General features: G+C 40.5%; 1 protein-coding gene and 1 long non-coding RNA gene across 10 annotated transcripts in view; one reads left to right on the forward strand and one right to left on the reverse strand.

Moving 5' to 3' along the window:
* Map4k3 (mitogen-activated protein kinase kinase kinase kinase 3) overlaps nt 1-17,383 on the reverse strand; it is a 149,142-nt gene extending 131,759 nt beyond the window's left edge. For 4 of the 9 annotated variants that reach the window (XM_070025436.1, XM_070025433.1, XM_070025429.1 and 1 more), the window contains exon 1: nt 17,013-17,380. In XM_070025436.1, coding sequence (XP_069881537.1) covers nt 17,013-17,108 — 96 coding nt within the window. In that variant the 5' untranslated portion in view covers nt 17,109-17,380. Of the gene's footprint in view, nt 1-17,012 lie in introns of all 9 variants that reach the window. The other 5 variants (XM_070025437.1, XM_070025435.1, XM_070025434.1 and 2 more) reach the window with 3 other exon arrangements.
* Nucleotides 17,384-18,249: 866 nt separating this feature from the next.
* The window catches only part of LOC138829024 (uncharacterized), a 143,274-nt gene continuing 137,237 nt past the window's right edge, over nt 18,250-24,286 (forward strand). Inside the window, exon 1 of the long non-coding RNA XR_011372470.1 lies at nt 18,250-18,351. This is a non-coding gene — a long non-coding RNA (uncharacterized lncRNA). The remainder of the gene's footprint in view (nt 18,352-24,286) is intronic.

Below are 24,286 nucleotides of genomic sequence, written 5' to 3' on the forward strand. Positions count from 1 at the left end.
CTAAGAGGCACACTGTCTGGGTTAACTGCTGACCCTCAACTGCTGTCACTTACTACGGACCCAAAAGCAAATTACTCAGCTCTCTCTGCACCTGTATTCTCATCTCTAAAATAAGGATAATGAAAAATTAAATCATGGCATACAAAAAGATTAAAATTGGTTATTCTATGTAAAAGTTCTTAGAATAAGGCATAACACACAGTAAGTGGTATATAATTATATTTTCACAGAGTAAATGAATAATGTAAACATATAAGAACAAGTTTATTTGTAAGCTCATTAAGAAAAAAGAATTGCAACAATTCCTTAAAAGCTGATATACTGACACTGAACAAGTATGTGACTGGATGGTGGGAACTTGGTTTCTTCCTGCTGAAGAAGCTACAGATAAACAATGGAGGGAGGCCAAAAAGAACCAGGTGGTACTAGATTAAAGAAACTCAAACAGATAAATACAGAAATAATTACAAATATGTTTGTACACATCGGTTAATAATACAAAGATGTATTTGTTTTCTGGGGCTACTGAGGTTTTTCACATTTGCTATGGAGATGCTCTAACCTGAACCAGGCCTTCTTCAGTCTTTTCTGCTCTGGTTATTTTTCAGTCAGGTCTCTCTTTTTACCTTTATCAGGTCTGGACTGCAATCCTTCTATTTTGTTTCCTGACAGGCCCATGCTATCATGCCCTGCCTTTTCTATTGATATGAGACCTTTTGGCCTAGCTTGGCCTTGAACCTCTACCTTCCTGAGCTCAGCCTCCTGAGTAGTGAGGATTACAATTGTGAGCCACCAGAACTGGCTTAAATACATATATTTCTAAGTGTATCTACTGACAGAAGACTTAAAATATATCTCCTCAGTATCAACAAGCACAGCCAGAAACCAGATTTTGGTTTCTAATACTATTCTTCAATGAAAGGAACCAAACAAATATCTTTGGAAAAATGTCTGACATCAAGCTGGTACTAGGAATTTACAAGGTGAACCTGAAGCCTCTTACAGTGTCAGAAAGTGCTTAAAAAATAAAGCAACTGGGCTGGGAAGGTGGCTCAGTGGTAGAGCGCTTGCCTTGCATGCATGAGGCCCTGGGTTCGATTCCTCAGCACCACATAAGCAAAAAGAAAAAAGCCGGAAGTGGTGCTGTGGCTCAAGTGGTAGAGTGCTAGCCTTGAGCTGAAGAGCTGAGGGACAGCGCCCAGGCCCAGAGTTCAGGCCCTACGACCGGACCCAAAAAAAAAAATAAATAAATAAAGCAACTGACATACTTTTTTAAAGAATGAAGACATATGATATCAAAGGATACAGAAGACAAACTGAAAGAGCTAATGGCTAAACTAGAGCAAAATGAACAACAAATCATGCAGTGTTACTTATAACCCAAGATACAAAATAAATATTTATAAATCTACATTGATGTACTGAATAAATGGAGCCTGGGGCTGTAGTTGAATGGCAAAATACATGCTTACAATGTGTGAGGCCCTAGGTTCAATTCCAAGTACCACCAGTATTAATGAATAGATGAATGAATAACTAAAAAGACAAATTAATTCCAAAGACAGATTAATTCCAAATAACTTATGTAGTTATCCCCTCCGTCAAAGAAGTGAAGCTTAAATTCTCATCCCAAATGTGGGACTATGCTGAGTGACTGACTTGCTTCCAACTAATGCAACAGGGAAAGACGGGAATACATAGCTATAAGTACATGTCTGCTAAACACTATGTCAGAATATCAAGGTCAAATCACCAGTGACAAGTTCAAGTTACTGAGATATTTCATCCTCCCTGAAACCCATGACCCTAGTTCAACCTTGAGAAAAGTATCTGGCAAACCTAATTGGAAGACACTCTACCCTGGCTAGCAGGGCTGAGGCATGGCTCTGGAGATAAGAGTGCCTCTTGCTTAGCAAGAATTAGGCCCCAAATTCAAACCCCAGCACTGGGAGGAAGGGGGAAGGGAGGGAGAACTCATGACCTCATCAACAGAATCCTGGATAGGACTCTAGAATAGAAACAGGTTAGAGGAAGACTATTATAACCTAAATGACTATGAGTCCAGTTGATAGCAATGTACCTATGTTGGTACTTAGTTGTACAAATATACCATGGTAATATAAGCTAGGGCCATAGCTCAGTGTAGAATGCTTACCTAAGTATGTATGAAGCAGGCCCAAGGTTCAAGTGGGGGGTGGGGGGGCACGTGGGGGGTGGGGGGGCACAGCTCAGTGTGGTTACCTAACAAGTATGAATTAATCCCACCCAGCACACAAAAACTTTTTTCTGCAAATAATGCTGCCAAAAAATAAAAAATAAAAAGAACCAGATACTTCTACTGCTACTTTTTTACTTTTACTGTGTCTAGTTTATAAAGGTTCTAGTTTTTTTTTCCTGTAGTCTACTAAATAAGTTCTATTTTAAAAGTGCATTGCCTAATATACTGTAAAGGTTTACCTTTTATTTCATTTCTTATAAAAGTTATGTCATGTTACACAACCATTCTAAATTTTAAGTCAAGTACTGTATCATTAACATGAGAAAAAAGCCAAAGAAACTCAATATAAGCAATACAAACTTCCTGCAAAAATAGTAACTCTGCCCAGTAATTAAGAAAAACCTCCAATTTTGGTTTTTGAAAGAAAAAGAGACTGCTAACCTTCATGTAATCACAGTTTACTAAAAAGAAAAGAAAAACCCCTCACAAAACTCAACATTCCAAACCCAAAACATCTTATATGATCAGCAGATTCCAGTAGTGTTAGTGAATAAGCATCACAACACTAAGAGACATGAGGCCTCTAAACAAAAATATCAACACAAAAATGTCAGTGACTGACTTAGTGTTCAGAGCAAAAGACATTCAAGACAAACCTGTGTATAGCCTGTTCCAGGCAAAAGGTTTTCCTTTTCCATATCTACAAGATGCAAATGAACAACTACCCTCAAGGCCAAGAGGGGGATTACAAAGAGCGATGCCTGAAACACATATATGGTTTCTTCAATGATGATAAGTATGGTTTTTATTGTTACTTATTTTTTCCCATTATCCTCTAATACAAACCATTTGACATAGCTTGATCTGTTCTCTACATGAGTACTTCTCACTATTCCCTCTACGAAGTGTGCATTCCACAATATTCACCTCAACTGCAATGTCCTTCTACTTCACTTGCTTATATCTAAACCACTTCCATTCTATCTCTTCTAAAAGTCTGTTCTCTTTGGTCATGGATAGCAATCACCATTCTTCTGAAATTTTACTTGGAATTACCTAATTCAATTCTTAATCACAAACTGTTCCCTATTACATAATACTGTGATTAAATGACTTAGTACTATCTGAATATCCAGCCTTCTTGAGAAGAGAGATCACAGCTTGTTTGTTCTGCCTCAGCCATTACACATAGCTCAGCATGGTATTTCAATAGTCCCAAGGTAGAGATCAACAAAGGTCAGGAACAACATGGTGCTGGAAGAAAGCAGCAGGACCAAAATCCTTGGGGAATTAATGCAGGACAATGGCACTACTTTCTCTTAGCATCTAAGTGACTTGCAATTATTATTCTCTGCCAATCACACTAAGAAAATGACTGTATGGGCAGCAATGATATTGTACTAACTGCTCAGTGTTCTTACAGGCTTTAGCTCCCATAGTCCCCTGCTATCTCTTGGCAACAATTACTACCCCTTAAAACCTAAAACTCCCTGTTTGGAAGCATATAGTTACAGAAGGAAAATCAGATGAAAAATACCAGAAGACAGACATCTACAAATCTAGGAATGAGGCCTCAGAAAAAACTAGCCCTACTGAGACCTCACTTTTGTACTTTAAGCCTCTAAGGAGGTAACAAAATAAATTTCTGTTAAGCCATAAAGCTATGGGGGAACCTAAATGCATATACTGAGAGATTTAAAAGCAGCCCTGAAATGGCTACATGCTGCATAAATCCAACTATGTAACATTGGGGGTGGAGGGGGGCGGTTACTAGGTATTGAACCCAGGCCTCCTGCTTGCAAGGAAGGGATTTTATCACCTGTGCTATACCTGCAGCCTCTTTTTCTTGCTTTCTATGCCTGGGTTGGCCTGGACTGTAGTCCTTCTACTTATGCTTACCTATGTCACTAGACATGACCGGTGCACACCAGAGCCCAGCCACTGTGCTTCCCCTTAGCTAGACTAACTGAAGGTGCATCTACCACTCCTGGCCACTGGTTGAGATGGAGTCTCACTAACTTTTGGCCTTGGTTGTACTTGAACCACAATCCCCTGATATCTGACATTTAGTTGCTACAGCCACCACACACACACATTGTACACATTAATATATACTATATATGTAAACTATATATGTATGTGTATATGTACATTATAGATACTAGTATTTATCACATATATACACACATTAAAATATATACATATTGCATAACTGTAATTATATGACACATGGAAAAGAAAAAACTATAGCAAGATAGCTGGGTGCCCGTGGCTTACACATGTAATCCTACTCAGGAGGCTAAGACCTAGAGGATCAGGTACAAGGCCAGCCCTAGCAGAACAGCTCTCAAAACCCATTCTCAACCCATAACTGGTGTAGTGGCATGTGCCTGTCATCCCAATCTACTCAAGAGGCTGAGACTGGGACGATGGTGGAACCATGTGCCAGCCCAGGAAAAAAGGTCTATGAAACTTGATCTCCACAGAGGATGGATGTGGCAATGCATACCTGTGATCCCACCATGATAATGGGAAGCCTAAAGTAAGTAAACTGAAGCTCTGTCTCATACCCAAGTGGGAAGGGAGACCTAATCCTAAAAAACAACAGTACAATACAGGACTGGAGGTGTAGTTCTGTGTAAGAGTGACTTCTTAGCAAGTGTGAGGATTTGAGTTCAAACACTAGTTCTGCCAAACAATTTTTTTTTTAGTGTAAAAAGCAATGAATTATAAAATGTATTCTTCTAGAATCTATTATTGAAACTCTACTTTCCAATGTTATACTTGGAAATGGAGCTTTGGGGAAGCAATTGGGTTTGTTTTTCTTTATTTTTTATTTTTTTTTTGGCATTACTGGGGACTGAACTCAGGGTCGTGAGCATGGGTAACTGGTTCCCATATGCCCTTACTCAGAAAACTTGTCTATTATATCTTTGCTCATTTTAGCCCCACACCATGTTGGTATTCACATTTGCTCTACTGGAATGATTTCAATTTTTAAGTACCAGGTTAATATTTGCTCTTCCAGAAAGTCACATTCTTGTTCAATAACACTTCTACAGTATTTTTAAAGTTTTATGTTCTCTTCTAATTGCTAAACTAGCATCTAAGAAATGTTACTTGGGTGTTTTTTCACACAAATTTTGTTTTCTTATATCAGAACATACATGCATCAAGATTAGAAAGAAATTGTTTAGGATCTCCTGAACAATTTAGCAGTGTTGTTTATTTTTACTTATGAGTAGAGCAACTTTTATTTTTCTTTCTATAGTTCAAAAAAGATGAATTCTGTAGAATATGCATAAATGCATCCTATATCATATAAAAATAAGCCAAATTTATAAGGTCTATCTTATCTTTGGATATATAGCAAAAGTGGATATCTTCTGAATTAGTCATTTTCCCTCTTTTCATTTCTGCCAATTTTAAAAAGAGTCCATATGCTCAAGGCTAAAAATGAACAAGGTTAAACCAAAGGGAGTCAGACACTATTAGCAGAGCAAGGATTCTAATACAAACTGAAAATGTGGCTTACATTATTATTCTATACCTTGAAGTACTCCTTAATTATCTTTTACTACAGTATTACCAGAAAAAGTTAGGGTAATGTTTACAAATTAAAAGGGATGAGATTAAAAAATATCTAAGTAGAGAGATCTTCTGTGCTCATAGATAAATAGACTCAATGCTGTGCAGATTTCAATTCTCCACAAAAACTAAGCTGCAAAACCCACATAATCCAATGAAAAGCCCAGAATGATGTATGTAAAAAAAAATTAAAAATTATACATAAAATGAACCCATTCAAAAATGGACAAAATTTGACTGAAATTTAGATAACTGTGTCAACCAATTACCTACTTTAGGAAATATACTGTAGTTCTACAAAGATTCACCACTAGAGTAAACTGGGTGGGTGTAAGGTAAATGAGACCTCCTTGTACTCTTTTTGCACTCCTATGAGTTTAAAATATATATTTACTTATTTATTGTGGTTTGTGGGGACTGAACTCAAGAGCCTGGGCACTGTCCCTGAGCTTTTTTGCTAAAGGCTAGTGCTCTACCACTTTAAGCTACAGCGCCTCTTCTGATTTTTTGGTGGTTAATTGGGGCTTTTCTGCCCTGGCTGGCTTTGAACTGCAATCCTCAGATCTCAGCCTCCTGAGTAGCTAGGATTACAGGCATGAGCCACCAGCACCAAGCTTTAAAATTATTTTGAAATTAAAAAAGAAAACACCTTTTATGTTTAATTGTGGTACCTTTGGGAGAGGAAGCCTTATAAGGTAATTGGGGACATGCTAGTAAAGGGGACATTGAGACCTAATCCCCTTCCTGATGTTCCCTTTGCTTCTGTGATGTGTGGAGAAAAAGCCTTCTCTGCCATACATTTGATTACCATGATGTATGGTACCACCTCAAGTTCAAAGCTACTAAGCCAAGTAACCTTGGGCTGAAACTTCCGAAGCTGTGAACCAAAATAAGCCCTTTGACTTGGTCAGTTTTTTCTGTCACCGAGAGGGAAAAGCTGACTAGCACTCTCATGCTGTTTACTCCATATAATCCAGCATAATGCCATGCAATCCTTGAGTACCTGGGGTTCTTTCTGAGTGTCTGAGAGGTCAAAATGATATCAGAACAATACAAACTGATATTTTGTATCACAGCTCCACTGAGCTGTGACATTTGCAGTATGGTGGAAAACTGCTGGTGCCTTAGCAAATTAAGGAAGTAGATCCACTGTTACATACTTGCAGAGGGGGAAAAGGTCAGTTTCACCAAAGAATATCCTTTTTGAAGCATACACTGAGTTTTATTCCATTTTGACACTGAAATACATGTCACTTTAATATCCCATTTGTGAAATATAGTAATTATGCATAAAGCACATTTAACACAAAGCAGCTCTTCTATGATTCAGCTGCAAGATGAACTAGCCACTTTTTTCATAGAACACCATTTTTACTAACCAGAATGACAAATATGGTTATTCACTACTGAGCATATGAGGCATTTCTTGAAAATGAACTAAATGAATCTGTCATTGCAATGAAAACAACTGGTGGTATTTGTTGCAACTGATCAATCTAATACTGTGAAGCAGAAATTAGAATTAAGAAAAATTCATACTTTATGACCATTTCTACCAGAGTAGTCATAATTTTTGACACTGTATAATTAAACAGCACCTTTGGGAAGATCTGTATAACTCAGTGAACCTATTTTCTACATGACCATCACATAATGTTTTGTTTTGTTTTTTAATCATACATGGGCAAAAAATATCTACCTCAAGTTCAATTAGCTATGAACAGCTACAATTTTAACTGAAAAGAAAGTTTACTAATAAAACCTGTGATGGCACACCGCAACTAACCTTTATGCTACTACTGGTTAAGTTGAAGAGAAGTATTAGAGGGGATTGCATTAGGTATTAATCACTGTGACCAAAATACCTGCCCTAAACTACTTAAGTGGAGGAATTATTTCAGTTCATGGTTTCAGAGATTCAGTTGTCACAGCAGAGAAGGCACGATCCTGTAGAGCAGCTCACATTACAGCAACCAGGGTGCACAGAATGGAGATACAAGGGGAAAGGGCACCATATAGGCCCCAAGGATGCTCCTCACTAGGCCATACTTCCTAACTCTCACTACTTCCCAAGAATGTTACATTATCATGAATCCATCAAGTAATTAATTGATTATGCAAGAGCCCTCATGGTCTAATTATCTCTGGAAATATCTCCACTAATATTTCTAGAGGTGTGCTTACTTACTAATCTCCTAGTTATTTCTAAGTCCAAACAAGCTGACAATCAAATTTAAGCATCAAAAAGACTATTCATGGTTATCTGAAAAGTATACCAAAACAGTTTCCTTCTCTAACCACAGAGAGATTAAATTTCTTCACATTCAAAACCAAATCAACCACCAAAATACATTGAATTAAAAAAAGCAAAATTGGGCTGAGAGTGTGGCTTAGTGGTAGAGTGCTTGCCTAGCATTACATGAAGCCCTGGGTTCGATTCCTCAGTACCATATACACAGAAAAAACCAGAAGTGCAACTCAAGTGGTAAAGCTCCACTTGAGCAAAAGAAGTTCAGGAACAGTGCCCAGGCCCTGAGATAGCCCCAGGACTGGCCAAAAAGAAAAAAAAAAGTAGAATTGAGAATTTGCTGTGTTCTATTACCAGATAATAATGAGACTTACAAAATTTCCATCAATAGCATTCCTTACTATTTCTGGGGTTTGGAAAATAGAGTTCATTTGATACAAATGTTATGTTAATGTCTAAACTATTTATTATCAGTAAATACTTTTTACTGTCTCAATTGTAAGCTGAGTGTTGGAGTACAAGATTTATAATCCTAGCATTCAGGGGAGCAAACAGGAGATCATAAGCCTAGGCTATATAGTGAGATATTGTCTCAAAAACAGTATACTTAGGTGTACTCAAGGTATTAGACATAATTAATAAGCAACTTGGGATTCTCAATAATTGTTAATAATGGAATAAAGTTGTGAAATGGAAAAGTATCAGAACTGTAGATTGTATTTAGCAGATATTGTTGTCCTTCCTCCCTGTTCCATTCTCATGGTGATTGTCAGACTACTACTGAGCACTTATTACTACTACTAATTATTATTCCTTGGGAGCATCGTAATGCTCCCAACCTCCTACTCCATAGCTAAACAACCTCACCTGGCTTTTACTAAGTTTGTAAATTGCCGCTGCCTTTACTAACAAAGTTAATTTCTCATACTCCCTATCCTTTTCACATCCGTTAAGCATCTCTTCTAGTTCCCCAGCCTTTAGTCATCTAGATACACTCACCAGAAAAGCCACCACTCTCTCCCTGCTTACCTCACCTCTCTTCCTTGTCTCCTTTTAAGCTATCTTATTCTTCCTTAGAAACCACCTGGCAAAAGGAACAATCCTGAATATTAAGACTTAGAAACTGTCCTTTACTCCACAGGCAACGAAGAGTCTTTTTTTTTTTTTGGGGGGGGGGGGGGAGTCTGGTCATGGGGCCTGAACTCTGGGCCTGGGCATTGTCCCTCACTCAGTTCTTCAGCTCAAGGCCAGTGCTCTACCACTTGAGCCACAACGCCACTTCCGGCTTTTTTTCTTTTCTTTTTTTTTTTATTGTGAAAATACTGTACAGAGGGATTACAATTACCAGCTTTTTTCTTTTTGTTATGTGGTGCTCAGGAATCGAACCCAGGGCCTCATGCATGCAAGGCAAGCGCTCTACCACTGAGCCACCTTCCCAGCCCCACAAAGAGTCTTTATACAAGAGAAGTAGATGACTTATACAGAAAAAATATTGTCCTATAATCTCAAATTTCTAAGTTTAAACAACAATGACCTCCTCTCAAAAGTCTTATTTGAACGTATCTAAATTTATGTTCAAATTTAAACCTTTTTTCTAGAGCTTAAACAGTATAGTAGTTAGTATACTGTTACATTAGGAATGCAAACCTGTAATCTCAGATTCAGACAGAACTTTGATACATGGTATATTCCAAATTAAAAATAAAGCTAAAAGTAAAAAAAAAAAATTCTAATGAAGAAACACAATTTCCAGCTACATGAGATCCTTTAAAATATGTAAGGTTTTCATAGGCTGCCCATAGCTTATTTACCTATACTAATAATTCTGGATGGCCCTTGAACAATGTTATAAATACCCAAATAGTGCTTGGCAGGGGGGAAAAAAAATCCCCTCCTGACCCAAAGCTTTTTTGTGTGGGTGAACAAAGAGCCCAATTTAATCATCTTGTGAAAAGGAAACATTTGAGAGCCTACTGGTATACTCACAACAATTTGAGTGTCTCTTATCCAAGGTGCTTAGGACCAGAAACATTTCAGCCTTTTCCAGATTTCAGGATATATGCATCTATATAAAGAGTTATCCTGGGGACAGGACGTAATCTAAACAGGAAACTCATTATGTTTCAATACAATTTGTACCCATAGCTAAAAGATAATTTTAGATAGTCTTTTTAGTATGCCTGCATCCTAACTGCAACCCATCATATGACAATTTTCCAATTGTGGCATCAGTCAGTGCTAAAAAGTTTTAGATTTTGGAACATTTTGGATTTCAGATTGTTGGATTAGGGATGATCAACTTATACTGAGTCACTACTGACTTAGCTGAAAATGAAAGAATGACTTCTTAAGCATATTGTGATATGAACACAATAAGTGTACTGATTTAACTTAAACCGAATAATCTGTATGCACTTTTGCCAGAGATCTAGCATCTAGCCCAATTCCACTTCCTCTAAAAAGCCTACTATAATTTGTCAAACAAAAACAATGGTCTCCTTCCACATACCTGTAGTTTTGGCTTATTCCTCTCATGTCCATTTCACAAATATATATTGTCTCTAAATGTGTCAGACACTCTTCTACTATTTCAGGATACAGTAGTGAACAAAGTAAAATCTTCTAGATTTACACTCCATTGAGAAAAGACAAGTAATAAACAAACATATGGTGATACCTACCATAATGAAATAACAGACCAAGCGTAGAGCTAACTTTCTATGAAGCTAACAGAAAAGATCCCTGCACTTGCAAAAGCCTTAACAAATGCTGAAAGTTGCTGTGATACACAGTGTTGTAAGTGGAAAGGAGAAGTCAGGATGCTTATCAGAAAGCATTTTATGTGAGCAATCCTGATTAGATGTCTAAAGAAATCTCAAGATAAAGTCACGTGATGATACATTTTTTCATCCTAATTGAAACATGCACTGTTGTGTCAACGATTTAGACCTAATTTGTTTTCCTAATTAAGACCCAAAAACGGTACAAACTTCCATCTCTAGAAAAACAGAAAGTAGGGAAAAGAGTGCTGCTTTTTACAGTGATAAAACAAAAGACTTATTAAAAGGTGACATCTGAACACTCAAATGCTGAATATTAATCAGGATACCTTGGCACCTGAGGAAAATAGAGAAGCAAACCATACAAATATTGGGAAAGGGGAAATGGGGATTCTATGCAGATAGAGTGCTAAAAATCTGAAGCAGAGAATGGAGAGCAGAGCATGTTAAAAATATCAAATACTACTAATATGCAATTGCTATTAACCACACTACTAAGTACTGTGTGTCAAGCACTGTCCTAAACACTTTTGTAAGCATCTCTATTTTATACTTGAAGGAACTAAAGCACAGAGAGAAAAATTAAACAATTGGAGCTAGTCAGTAATGAAAGCAGGATTTGGCTCTAGAACCATGCTCTTATAACTGTAACTATGATACTACAGAGTTAGGATGTACAGATTGTGAATTACCTATGGAATCTCTCATCTAAAAGAGATTTACTAGCTTGCACCTGTGGCTCACGTCCATAATCCTAGATACTCAGGAGGTTGAGATTTGAGGATCATCATTCAATGCTAGCCTCAGCAGGAAAGTGTGACATACTCTTATCTCCAATTAACCACCAGAAAAACGGAAGTGGCACTGTGGTTTAAAATGGTAGAGAACTAGCCCTGAGCTAAGTTCAAGCCCCATTACTGACCAAAGAGAGGGTGAAGGGAGGGAAGGAGGTAGAGATTTACTGAAATAGAAATGAAACAAACAAGGTTTATCTCAAACATAGCTAAAGGCAGGTACAACATTTTATTTACCTATAAATACATGTATGAAAATCATACCTTGTCATCCTTGCCTTGTCACATTTGCTTTCCTATTATAATTGTTCAATGTTTGATAATTGTGTGAAATACTTCAATAGAACTTGCCAACTATTCATTCTCCATACAAAATAATGTATTAGATGTGATTATACAAACATATATGAGTATAAAAGAAAGCTTGTTGTGAGATAACCATTTAAGCAATCTGATATACATCAAAGTTGGATAGGACAGTGTTTGCTGGCTTGTATTTTAAGCTTACTAGATAGTTTATTTTTCATTTCGAATAGCTACTAATACAATACTAGGGAACTCTACCTTCAATCAAGTTCAAATGATCTTTTTGAAGTTCAGGCTCATTTTCTACAATTTCTCTAGATATCTTCCACAAATAGACAAAAGTGAGCATAACCCCAACTAAACATGTTCTAGTTTTCTTCAGCTCTTTTGTCCTAAATACTTAATGTCTTCATGTTCCTTATCATAAATAAAGGTTACAAATTGAGTTTCCAGAAAGTTCTGACAAATACTAAGTATAGTGGAAGACTTGGTCTTTGAGGCTATTAATCAGAACATCTTGAAAGACATAGTTACAAACAAGCACTACACAATTCTCTAAATTTATACAAGTTAATTTCCTGATTTCACTACTTATGCCTAATGCTTCTCTTGGCTTTCATAGACTCCAAATCTTAATCAGACTACCATATAAATGCTCATTTGAGCTTAGCAACACCACAGCCTCTGCTTTAGAGGGATGGTTTTTAAAATATAGATTAAAATAGAAAAATCAATATTAACATTTCCAAAGCATGTCCTATAGGACACTACTAAAAGAAGAGCAAAAGGCATTTCAGAGAAAAAGAATCTCATGAGCAAGTTAAGCTCAAGTTTGCAGTTTCTTTACTAGGGGACTTGGGAGTCTTTAACACATTTGTGGGCTGTGGAAAATGCCCAAGTGCAGAATGGCCAATGTCTGTCAATCTAGAAGTAAAGATGATTCCAAGGACTTGAGCCTTAGCAAACTCTCAATACTGGGGCTCTAGTTGACAAAATTTGGCTATACGTGTTTAGATAAGTAGCTGTAGTCTGTGAAAGGTAAAGCAGGAGACAATGGGCTAGAGCTCAGGCTGGCCAAAGAACTGGGAAAACCCACAGCCTACATAATAGGTTTCTAGCAATAAACCTAGAAAAATGTCAAGACAGGAAGACTTCAAGGGTCAGACTAGTAGAAATTCAACTGGAACCATGCCTGAGAAAATAAGGTAAGGGTAAGATGCATACACTAATCATACTAGATGTTGACAATATATTCCAAGATAGAACTAAACTGTCTCAAATTGACAAATGTACAGGTTTGGTCTCTTTTTGGATCATGAACTTCTTTGAGAACATTATAAATGCTATACATCATACTCCAGAAAAACACAACTACATGTAACAAAAACCCTATAAAGCTGGGCGCCAGTGGCTCACGCCTGTAACCCTCACTATTCAGGAGGCTGAGATCTAAGGATCATGGTTCAAAGCCAGCCCCGGCAGGAAAGTCCGTGAGACTCTTATCTCCAACAAGCCACCAGAAAACCAGAAGTGGCGCTGTGGTTCAAGTGGTAGAGCACCAGACTTGAGCTGAAGAGCTGAGGGACAGTGCCCAGGCCCAGAGTTCAAGCCCCACGACCGACCAAAAAAAAAAAAAAATGCCTATAAATTTCAGAGTACTTTAAGGGCCTCCTGAGGCTCATGGTAGTAGAGCACTAATTGTCAACCTCTCAATTTCCTGGGTAAACCCCAACAGTGGCTACTTCATGACGGAGGACACGAAGTTGCGGCACTTTTTTTTTCTTAACTATAACTTCAAGTACTTTAAGTCACTGCAAATGAAATATATTTACATTGGCTTGGAGAAAAAAATAAAAGTAACTCATTTGCTGGGTAAAACTCAAGTCATTTTCTTAATGCCAAAAGCAGAAGCTTCACAATAAAACAGCCCTGAGTAGCTAAGTGATTTTTACAAAGTTGCCTAGCTAATAGATTCCAGACCATCCACATCCTAGCTTGTATCTAAACTATGCTTGTAACTTAACTATGTTACTTCAATTAAGTAATTTTGTTGGGACGGGAGACAAGGCTCAAAGTAGCAAGATCTTGAGTTCAAACCCCTAGTACCACCAAAACTTAAAAACAACTACAATAATATTATTACAGTGAGATTAGTTTTCAAAATTGTTTCAAAAATTACTTAAAACATTAACTGTCCAAGAATTACTATAAATACCTAGTTCTAACTTACTTATGTAATCCAATTATTCCATTTTTACCACTTCAACACTGACAAATAAAGGAGCAAATCATGTACATTGGTTTTTGGAAACAAAATGCAGCCCCTTTCTAATCATCATAATTTTTGCAAATAGGAAAAATCTAAAGCAGCAAAGCAAATGTGAAAAATCTGTATCTTGATAGCATAATCATTAGTATAGTGCAAAAAAAATAGTTTAAACTTTGGATTATTTAGCAGGCAGAGAATTTGATGCCAAAAACCACACAGAGTTTCTCTGCTCTGGGTCCCCAGTATTAGAAATCTGACAGGCAGGGATCAACCATGTATTATCTGATGTTCACTTGGTGGACTACAAAGCAGCCTGGCTGCAGAGGAGTTAGGAATTCCAGCTACTACTTAAAGATCCATACTCAGAATGGCTCCAACTCAACTGTTGCACTGAAGATGTGCCTTATGGTCTCTCCACTGGAAATTCAGCAACACATTATCTGCCTATATTCTATCTTTAGAGAAAGTATAATTTCTCTATAGTTAACAATGCAGTCTGACTGGTTCAAATTTTTGCTTTGCAGCCTATCTACTTTGACAAGTTACTTTTAACTTCCCTGAACGTCAGTTTCTTCAACTACAATATTGAGTTAGCAGCTCTCTATCCCAGAGGATTGTTGTTAGGATTAAGAAGACAAATCTTAGTGCGTAGCAAACAATAAATGCTCCATAAATGTTAATAGTGTTGTCATTATTTTAAATAGGTGATATTAATCCATTTATTGCACTTAAACTATATTGCACTTAGATGTCTTTAGGAAATTACAGGTCCTAAATTTTTTAGTCTTTAATTAAATGACCCACCCACCAGCTTTTTTTTTTTTTAATATAGTGTCTGGCCAATTATTCTTGTAAAGAAGAACATACTATCTACATGCCAGCTAAGACTTACATATTCATAAAGTTCTGGCTAAGTTTCCATCTGATACAACATAGATCCATCCTCCAGTTTCATGAAATTCCAAATACTCTTTATTCTTACCAGGACTATCTCAAATGGTTTTAAGTGTCTTTTCCCTCTGATCCATTTTTATACTCTAGTAGGAAGAGTTTTCAAAACCCCAAACCTAATTTAACTACCCTTACAATAATGGCTCCCCACTGTCCTCTGTCGAATCTTGTTATAAAAGCTAAAAGGCCTGCAAAATGCCCAGCGATTGGCTCTCTGGCTGCTGAGGCTTCCTTTAAATTCCTATAGGTTTCTAGGGCCTAGGAATCACGCAGGCTCCCTCTCTCTCCTTCCCTGAGCAATGTCTTGCCATCTTTCCATCTCAACTAAAAGCTGATGGGTTCTGACCCTGCACCCTTTCTTCTCCTTCAGCACAAAGTAAAACTGCAATGAAGTGATGATTTAAAGAGGCATTTAACACATTCCAGTCCAATACACACACACACACACACACACACACACACACACACACACACACACACACACACACACACACACACACACACACACACACACACACACACACACGGTTAAGGATCATTTTTATCTTTTGCTGCTATAACCCAAGTGTTTGGATGCCTTACACGCTGCAGTGAGGTGTGCTCCACACACCAGTATGGTCTATGGGTAAACTGATGAAGTAATAAGGGGGTGAAAAGCAAATCCTTCGCAAGATCAATGTACAACACTGGTCACACAGAATTAAATCTCTAATTTACTTCATGCACTTCACTGAAGTAAAAAGAAAAAGAAAAACAAACCTATTACTTCAACATGGGCGAAATAAAGTTCAGTCTAAACTTCTCGATATAAAAATTAAGTTCCTTCCTGCATCCTCAGGTGTTCTGTGAAACCACAGGAGCTCAACTTCAGTTACCAGTAAGAAGATCCTCAAGTAAATCAAGACTTGCTACCACATTTGGCACCACGCTTCTCTCTTGGCAGTCTCGGTAAGGCCCAAGAGTCGAGCTGGCCAGGGAAGAGTGATTTAGCCTCCTACATTTAGAAGTGGTCCTTAGCTCCAAGACAGGAATGCTGGACTCTGAATTCTAACCTCGTCAAACCAGTATCTTTCCCAAGTACTCGACTCCCTTAAAAATGAATAAAAAAGATGATTTCTATATATCAATGACCCAAAAAACCCACACACACACACAAAAACAAGCCCACATAAACAATAAAGAACAACCACAAAACAAGCATCATCATCCAATTTCACTTGGAGTGGAAACAAAGTCGTTGTAGTTTCCAAAAGAATAATAGTAATAACAAAAGAAACTTAAGCATGTCTTTGACAGCAGAAAGTCATTACTTGGGAGAAAATTCAGAGGACTCGATCGGTGGAGATGCTCAGAGGCTAGCTATCAAGGCTGAAGACTGCCCAAAACAGGTTGCCCACGGTAATAACAATGACGACGATGGCCAGCAGGCCTTGGTGGGCAGCCAGCAGCTCCCAACCCACGGCGGGGTCGCTCCCAGGTCGGAGAAAAAGCCTCGCAGGTCTGACAGTCGTCAGAGCCGCCGCTGCCGTCCGGAGCGCCCCTGGGCCAACCGCCCGGCCCGCCCTGGGCCCGGCTCCCCGGGCCGCCCCGGGCCCCGCGGGATCGCACCCGAGGCGCGGGGAGGGTCGGAGTCCGCCTCCCGGGAGGACCCAGGTGAGGACTTGGCGGGCCTGGGTCAAACATTTGGCCCTTTGTTCGGTCACGGGCAGAAGCCTCCGCGCCGGCTCCGCCTCCTCCTGCTCTTCCTCCTCCGCCGCGGGCCCGGCGCCGGGCACCGGGACCCCGGCTCGGCGGCGGCGCCCCCCGGCCCGGCCCGCCCGGCCCGGGTCGGCCCCCGCGCGCGGCCCCCGCTCCGCACCTTGTAGACGTCGCCGTAGGTGCCGCTGCCGATGCGCTGGATCAGCTCGAAGTCTTCCTGCGGGTTCCGGCGGGACAGGTCGAAGCCGGGGTTCATGGCGGGCCCCGGGTGCCCCCCGCCTCCCTCCCGGACCGGGGAGGGGGGGCGCTCAGGGGGCCACACGGAGAGTGGGCGCCGCGGCCGGGCCCCCGGCTGCCCCGCGGTCACAATCGCCCGACTCCACGCCGCGGCCGCCTCTGCCCCTGGGCGCCGCCGCGGACGACGACGACGACGACCGGCCCAACGTCCCCGCCCCCTCCCCGGCGGCCGTGCCGAACCCCGGTCACACCCACACGGAGCGGGGAGCGTTCGCGGCCCCTCGCTCCGGGTGGAACTCCAACATGGCTTCCGCCTCCGCCGCTCCTCCCCCCGCCCCTCACTCCGCTCCTCCACCCTCCTCCCCTTTCCCGGCTCCCCGCCCGACTGCGCAGCCGCGATCCCGGAGGGCGCGCTCCCAGGCGCCTCCGCTCGGCGCATCCCATGCCGCGCGCTCCCGCGCTGCGCGTGCGCGCGCGCTGGGACCCGGGCAGCGGGGACGCGCAGGACCAGACCGGCCGCGGGGCGACGCTGGCCGGGAGCTGCCAGTCATTCCCCTAGGACTTGGGGCGGGGAGGGGAGGGAGGGACTCCTTTAAGCTTTGCATTCCGCGAACATCTAAATTGTCACACGCTGTATCTGGTCCCAGCCCTGCGGCAGGGAGACTGAAGTGGCTCCAATTTGTAAAGAACACAACTTTTTACTTTTGGGGGTTTTTTTGGTAGGGGGTCGCTCTACATAAGGTGAGGAAAGCCCCCCCTCTCCCCTCCCTCCACACCCCCCCCATCCCAGGGACCTGAGCTGTGACTCTGTTACATGGGACACTCAAGCTCTTTTGAGTTGGCCTCGGCAGAGTTCAAGGAAAGGCAGGTCAGGGAGGCAAATGAGTAGTAGAATGGGCAGCTAGAGGGAAGCGGGGCGAGGGGAAATTTGGGGAGCTGCTACACACCATCCCTCGTGGAGGGCTTGAGAGTCAGAAACGACGGAACCAAAGCAGCAACTGCCCTCCCTCCAGAGAAGGCTAGATCACCAAAACGAGGGAAAGAGACGGTGCCAGCTGCCTGGCAGCCTGGGGAGGGGAGGCTGTGGTGGGTGGAGTATAGAATTTTCTTCCTCCTTCTGAAATGTAAACACTGGATGATCTACAGCTCCACCCAAGAAAACTTACCTACCAGAAGTTCTACCCTGTGTAAGACCCAGATTGCCGGCATTGCACCCATACTTTATGGACACCAGCTCCACTGTTCTTTGTTCAAGAAGCCATGTGAGTTACCGAGGGTTAATTTCCTTTCTCGATAAACTGCCCTCTAGGCTTTTCAACTCATGGATAGCTTCTGCAATACCACACTGGAATTTTGCTTCAAAACAATGCTTTCCTAATCTCTTTAGGCACTGTACCTCCCAGCTACCAATATTACTCTAGTGCCTGGTGGCTCCTGAGAACCTGGGTCTCATCAAACCTGTTGAGAACAATATAAGCAAGTAATAGTCAAGCAAACGATTTAGATTTCACTGCTTGGCAGGTTCATCTTTTCATTTTGTTTATTTATTGACATTTGCATATTCATAATCATTGTGCTTACCATTATATATTTACCAAATTCTCTTTTAAGAAAGGACTGGCTTAAAAATGTTAGAAAAATGGGGCTGGGAAGGTGGCTCAGTGGTAGAGTGCTTGCCTTGCATGCATGAGGCCCTGGGTTCGATTCCTCAGCACCACATAAGCAGAAAAAAGCCGGAAGTGGTGCTATGGCTCAACTGGTAGAGCACTAGCCTTGAGCTGAAGAGCTGAGGGACAGCTCCCAGGCCCAGAGAGTTCAGGCCCCGTGACCAAAAAAAAAAAAGTTAGAAAATGTTAGCTTTATACCCTACACAAATAGTCTCCCATTTGTCTAATTTTTTGGCTGTTTTAAAGCACGTGTGTGGCAGGGCTCGCACCTGTAATCCTTGCAACTTTGGAGGTGGAGATCTGAGAATTGAGGTTTTAAGCCATCTGAGGCAGAAGAGCCCAGTGACTCTTATCTCCAATTAATCACTGAAAAGCTGGAAAAGGAGCTGTGGCCCAAGTGGTAGAACACCACCAGTCTTGAGCAAAAGAGCCAAGGGACAGTACTCAGGCCCTGAATTGAAGCCCCGAACTAGAGACAGAGACAAAAAGAGGGGGAGTGGGAGGGAGGAGAAACAAGGAAAAGAAAGAGAAGGAAGAAAGAAAGAGAAATATCACTTAAAGTATTTTACCCTAGGAATAAATGTCATTGAATTTCTAGGTAGATTGCCCTAGCATCTTTAGAATTAAAATTCTGATTATAAATGTTATTCCAAGGTTACATATCCTGATTTCCCTCCCCCCCCCATGGAAGGCACTAGCTGGAAGCCTGGCTGTGCAAGCCTACCTTCAGATTGTATTTAGAGAATTGTTTGTCCCCTTTAAGCCAAACATCCAGGATTCCAACAAGTAGACCTAAGAAACTATCCCAGGTAGAAATCAGCTCTACTCTTTCTCTACCTTTTGAAAGCCTAAGAGCCAAATTCTCAGGATGGAACTCGACACCAGAAAGTTCTAATGGTTTCACTGTTTTGTTTGCTGGGACTATCAGCTGTGCAGATACTTTGCATTTGCATCACTAATAGACTTCTTTCAGAAAGGAAAAGACATTTCTGTAGGGCTGGAACAGTCTTTAACGTTTTGTTTGTTCCATTTTGGCAGGACCTAAACTGCTCCTTTTTGAAAAGAGACAGATTTTCTTGTAAAGGCTTGATTTGCCATATGGGTTACACCATAAATAAAAGAGCTTTTGCAATTAACTGCTCACAAGGAATAAAATAAAATACTTTTATCCCTTGTGATATAATCTTTATGGCCAAATATAATGCTTCTCCCTCCAACAGTCCTCTACTTTGCTAGAACACTAGAACACCAATTATGCTTTCTGTGAGTCAGAGAAATAATCTAATCTTTTCTATTCAGGAATTGCTTCTATAGCATCTCTCCTTGATTTACTGTTGCTTGAGTAGCTTCACTAAAAGTGAACTTACTGTGTAATTTATCCCATGTGAGAAAGTGTTGGTAAGTTTTCATAATAACTAATAGAAAAAATAGTCATATCTAGGATCACTAAGTCTTATAAGGTGTTAGAAACTAAGCCAAGTGCTTTCCATGTATTGTCTCATTTAATTAACACAACCATTTCAAGGCATATTATCTTCTTTTTATGGAGACTTGGTCAGATTAAGTTACTCACAATAAAGGTATCCTTGTGAACCTGTTTTTTTTTTGTTGTCAGATTGTGGGGCCTGAACTCTGGGCATGGGCTCTGTCCCTCAGCTCTTCAGCTCAAGGCTAGCGCTCTACCACTTGAGACACAGCGCCACTTCCAGCTTTTTCTTTTTGCTTATGTGGTGCTGAGGAATCAAACCCAGGGCCTCAGGCATGCAAGGCAAGCGCTCTATCACTGAGCCACCTTCCCAACCCCCTTGTGAACCTGTTGAAAGTGTTTTAGGGAGTAGGAAAGGAGAGCGATATTTATAACATCATTCAGAGGTCATATAAAATGATCAATACAGGCTGATGGCGGCCTATAAGAAACATAACGTGATTTTGAGAGCCTAATATAGCCCTTAGGCAGACAATCTGCACTCCTGAAATACCCTGAATGATCAGGACACAAAGGACTTTGGAGATAATTAGAACATGGAATTCACTGGCTAGGGAGGTGATGGGACCGGCAGAGACATGGTTACATGCAAGCTTCTGGCTCAGGCAATTGGGAAGGTAGTGATGGCATTTGCCATAACAGTGGGAACTGAAGTTATTAGGCTGGGGTAATACTGGATCAACTCAATATTTTGTACCTGTTATGTTTGAAATGCTCAACTAGATATATCTGATTAGGGAGAAATCTGGTGGCTTAAAACTTAGACCGCAGGGCTGATTTTTAGGTTTAGGAAGTCATTATTCATAGTATCCTGTGCCGAACACTATACTAGATTCTATCACTCTAACAGGACACAGGGCCTGTGCTCAAGAGGGCATATAGACTAGCTGTCACTTTATAGTAAAGTAGATAAATGTGAGCAGAGCCAGAAGGAAAAAAATAAATGCCCAGTGGGCTAAAAATGTGGCTCTGCCTCAAACCAATGTAAAGTTTTAATTTAAACTAATATATATTTTTTAAAAGGTGGACTCAAGATTTACGTTTAAAGCTTGGAGGTGTTATCAGTAGAAGGGCACTTGCCTAGCCTGCATGAAGCCCTTGGTTCAGTCTCTTGCACTGCACAACTATTATTTACAGGTGAGGCAGAACTCTACCTCAGAAAGGGTGGAGCTGAGAATCCTGAGGCACTCTTTGTTTTATACTAAGCAATTCAGCTTAGCTCCCATATATACTTATCTCCTAACTCAGTGTTTCTCAATGAAGGTCATATTAGCACTTGGGGTAAAACAGTTTTTCCTTGTGTGGGACAGTTCCCATGCATTATAATATCCCTGCCTCTCTTCCCCACATTAGTTCTACTCCCAACCATACTGAAATGACCATTTTTGATACACATATTTCCAAATGTCTAGGATTTGGCTGAAGAGTCTGTCTCCACATTGAATATGGTTGCCTCAAGTATCCTTTGGGAGAATTATCACCCACACCCAAACTGCTCATATTCCTTGAGACAAGTTCTGCTATGCAACATATTTTCCTTTGTTCATTATCATCCAAGTAATGTTTCAGTACCTTCTATAGGAGATCATTGAATCTGGTCTTTTTCGAGTCTGCACTGAGGGAGGAACAATGAGAGAATTGGCTTGGCATCAAGGTAGGAAGGTAGAGTTGATTGCTGTGGTTTGGATGTATTAGAAGATTGGTCCCCCGGAAGCAATGTGTTGGAACTTTTAAAGGATAAGGCCTCCTGAGAAATCCTAAGGTCATTGAAGCTGTGCCCTAAGAGAAGAATTGTGGGATCTAGCCTTCTGGCTTCCGGTTTGAAGGTGAGATTGCTTGCTCACCTGCCATGAGGCCCTCATGAGAACTAGAGTTATACTGTTTGGACTTCCAACACCCCACATCTATGAGATGAATAAGCCTTTTATTAAATTAGCCTGCCTCAGGTTTTGTTACAGTAATGGACGCTAGCTAATACACAGTGTGGAAATGTGTCCGTGAGTCAAAAGAAATTCTTGGGTGATCAACAGCTGAGGCTGAAGAAGTAAGCAGGGACAAGTCTGTCTGAGAGCACTTAAATCATGCAAAATAATTTGGATTTTTTTAGAACAAAAATGGGAACTATTGGTGGTTTTTTAGTACAAGGAGAGAACGATCTATTTGTGGCTAAGAAATATCCCAGTAGTTGTATTTTGGAGAATGAATTGGAGGCAGACGGCATGAATGGAGATGTGACAGGAGAACAGATAGGAGATCATTGTGGTTGTCTGGGTGAAAGGGCTGATGTATGGAATGGTCAATATACAGGGATAGGAGGGAGTCTGTCTGCAATGAACATGTCTCTTAGGAGAATTATCACTTACATCCAACAACCTTGCTATCTTGTACAACATATTCCCTGAGAGAAGATCCATATGTAAAATAATATCTGTCATTGCATTTCCAATATTTGGATCAAAATAATATCTCAGTGCTTTCTATAAATTCAAAGCCAAGATTCTCTTTACCTCTTTATCACATGGTTCCTGGGATCACTTAGAGGAGCACTGAAGCCAGGCGCTAGTGGCTCACATCTGCAATCCTAGCTACCTACTCAAGAGGCTGCGATCTAAGGATCATGGTTGGAAGCCAGCCTGGGCAGGAAAGTCCATGAGACTCTTATCTCCAATAAGTCACAGAAAAAGCCAGAAGTAGTACTATGACTCAAGTAGTAGAGTGCTAACCTTGAGCAAAAGGAGCTCAGGGACAGCGCCCAGGCTCAGAGTTCAAACCCCAGGATTGGTTTAAAAAAAAAAAAAAGCAGCACTGAATCCAGTTTTTTGCCAGTTATGAATGTCCTCATAGAGTGAAGAACATTGAAGCAGAGACAAAACAATTAGAGAATTAGCAAGGCACTATAGAGCTCTACCCCCAAACTTATACTAAAGCAAAGCAAGCTACTCATAGATCTAGAAATAATCCACTAATTCAGTTTAGACTTGGAGTTATCTTGATGAAAACAGACAAAAATTAGACATAAATGCTCATACCATGCCAGGAATTTTTCATGATTTCATACCCCACTCACAGAGCAAGATGGATGAGAAAGTAACCCATTTCTCATTGTGACCCAGATCTTTGCTCCAGGAAACCGATCCATTTTCTTAGTTCCAGCTCAAAGCAGAGCCCATCTGATTAAAACATGCTTCTCAGTATTAGAGCCAGAACTTCCGGCCTAGAATGTAATCCCCCGGTTTCTTAAAGTCTTAAATTAAGACTCATCTGGTAGCATGAGCATTCCCAGATGCACATTTGGTATCATCAAAATAGTTTTCATGTGTTGCAATAGAATAATTATTCTCATGATAGAAGGAACAAAAGGATGGAAACTCATGAACTTTGTATTTTATTTATATATGGATAAATTCCTACATGAAATTTATAAATAGCCATATACACATAGAGCTATGTACAATCTATGTCTAGAAAGAGTTTTCTGAACTTGTAATGCCAAAAAGAGCACTTACATTCCTGAGGCAAAGTATTTAGGTTTCATGAGTCCTCTCATTTAAGGAGAGTGTTTTCTTGTTATTACATGTAAACCCAAGCAGCAAGTGTGCAAATCTGAAAACATTCTGTTTTCTGCTGCATAGTGTGAGCTGCTTAATTAGTCTCTCTGGGCCCATTCTCTTCCTCTGTTAATAATACCACACCTGACTAATGAACATACATCCAAAATAACAACAATAGAAAGCTAGAAATCCCAGGGGAAGCTAAATGAAGACTAAATCCAACTTTGCATTCAAGCTCACATTTGAGTTTGAGTTGATGAGATCATTCAAGGGAGGGGGTGACTATTGCAAGGGTATTGACAGATCATGATGCACAGTGCATTTGGGTCTCATAAGGTCAGTAGTTGAAGTGGTGACCTTTGTGGGAGGTCTAAGTGTTTAGAGCAAAAGTGAGCAAAAAAACTTGGAGGGGGGGAGTAGTATTTTTGGCTTAAACTTAGGGCCTATGTGCTGTTCCTTAGCATTTTCTGCTCAAAATGGTTCTCTACCATTT

This window comes from Dipodomys merriami, unplaced genomic scaffold (genome assembly GCF_024711535.1).
Source record: "Dipodomys merriami isolate MVZ:Mamm:240054 unplaced genomic scaffold, mDipMer1.0.p SCAF_17, whole genome shotgun sequence".
In the NCBI taxonomy this organism is placed as follows: Eukaryota; Metazoa; Chordata; class Mammalia; order Rodentia; family Heteromyidae; genus Dipodomys; species Dipodomys merriami.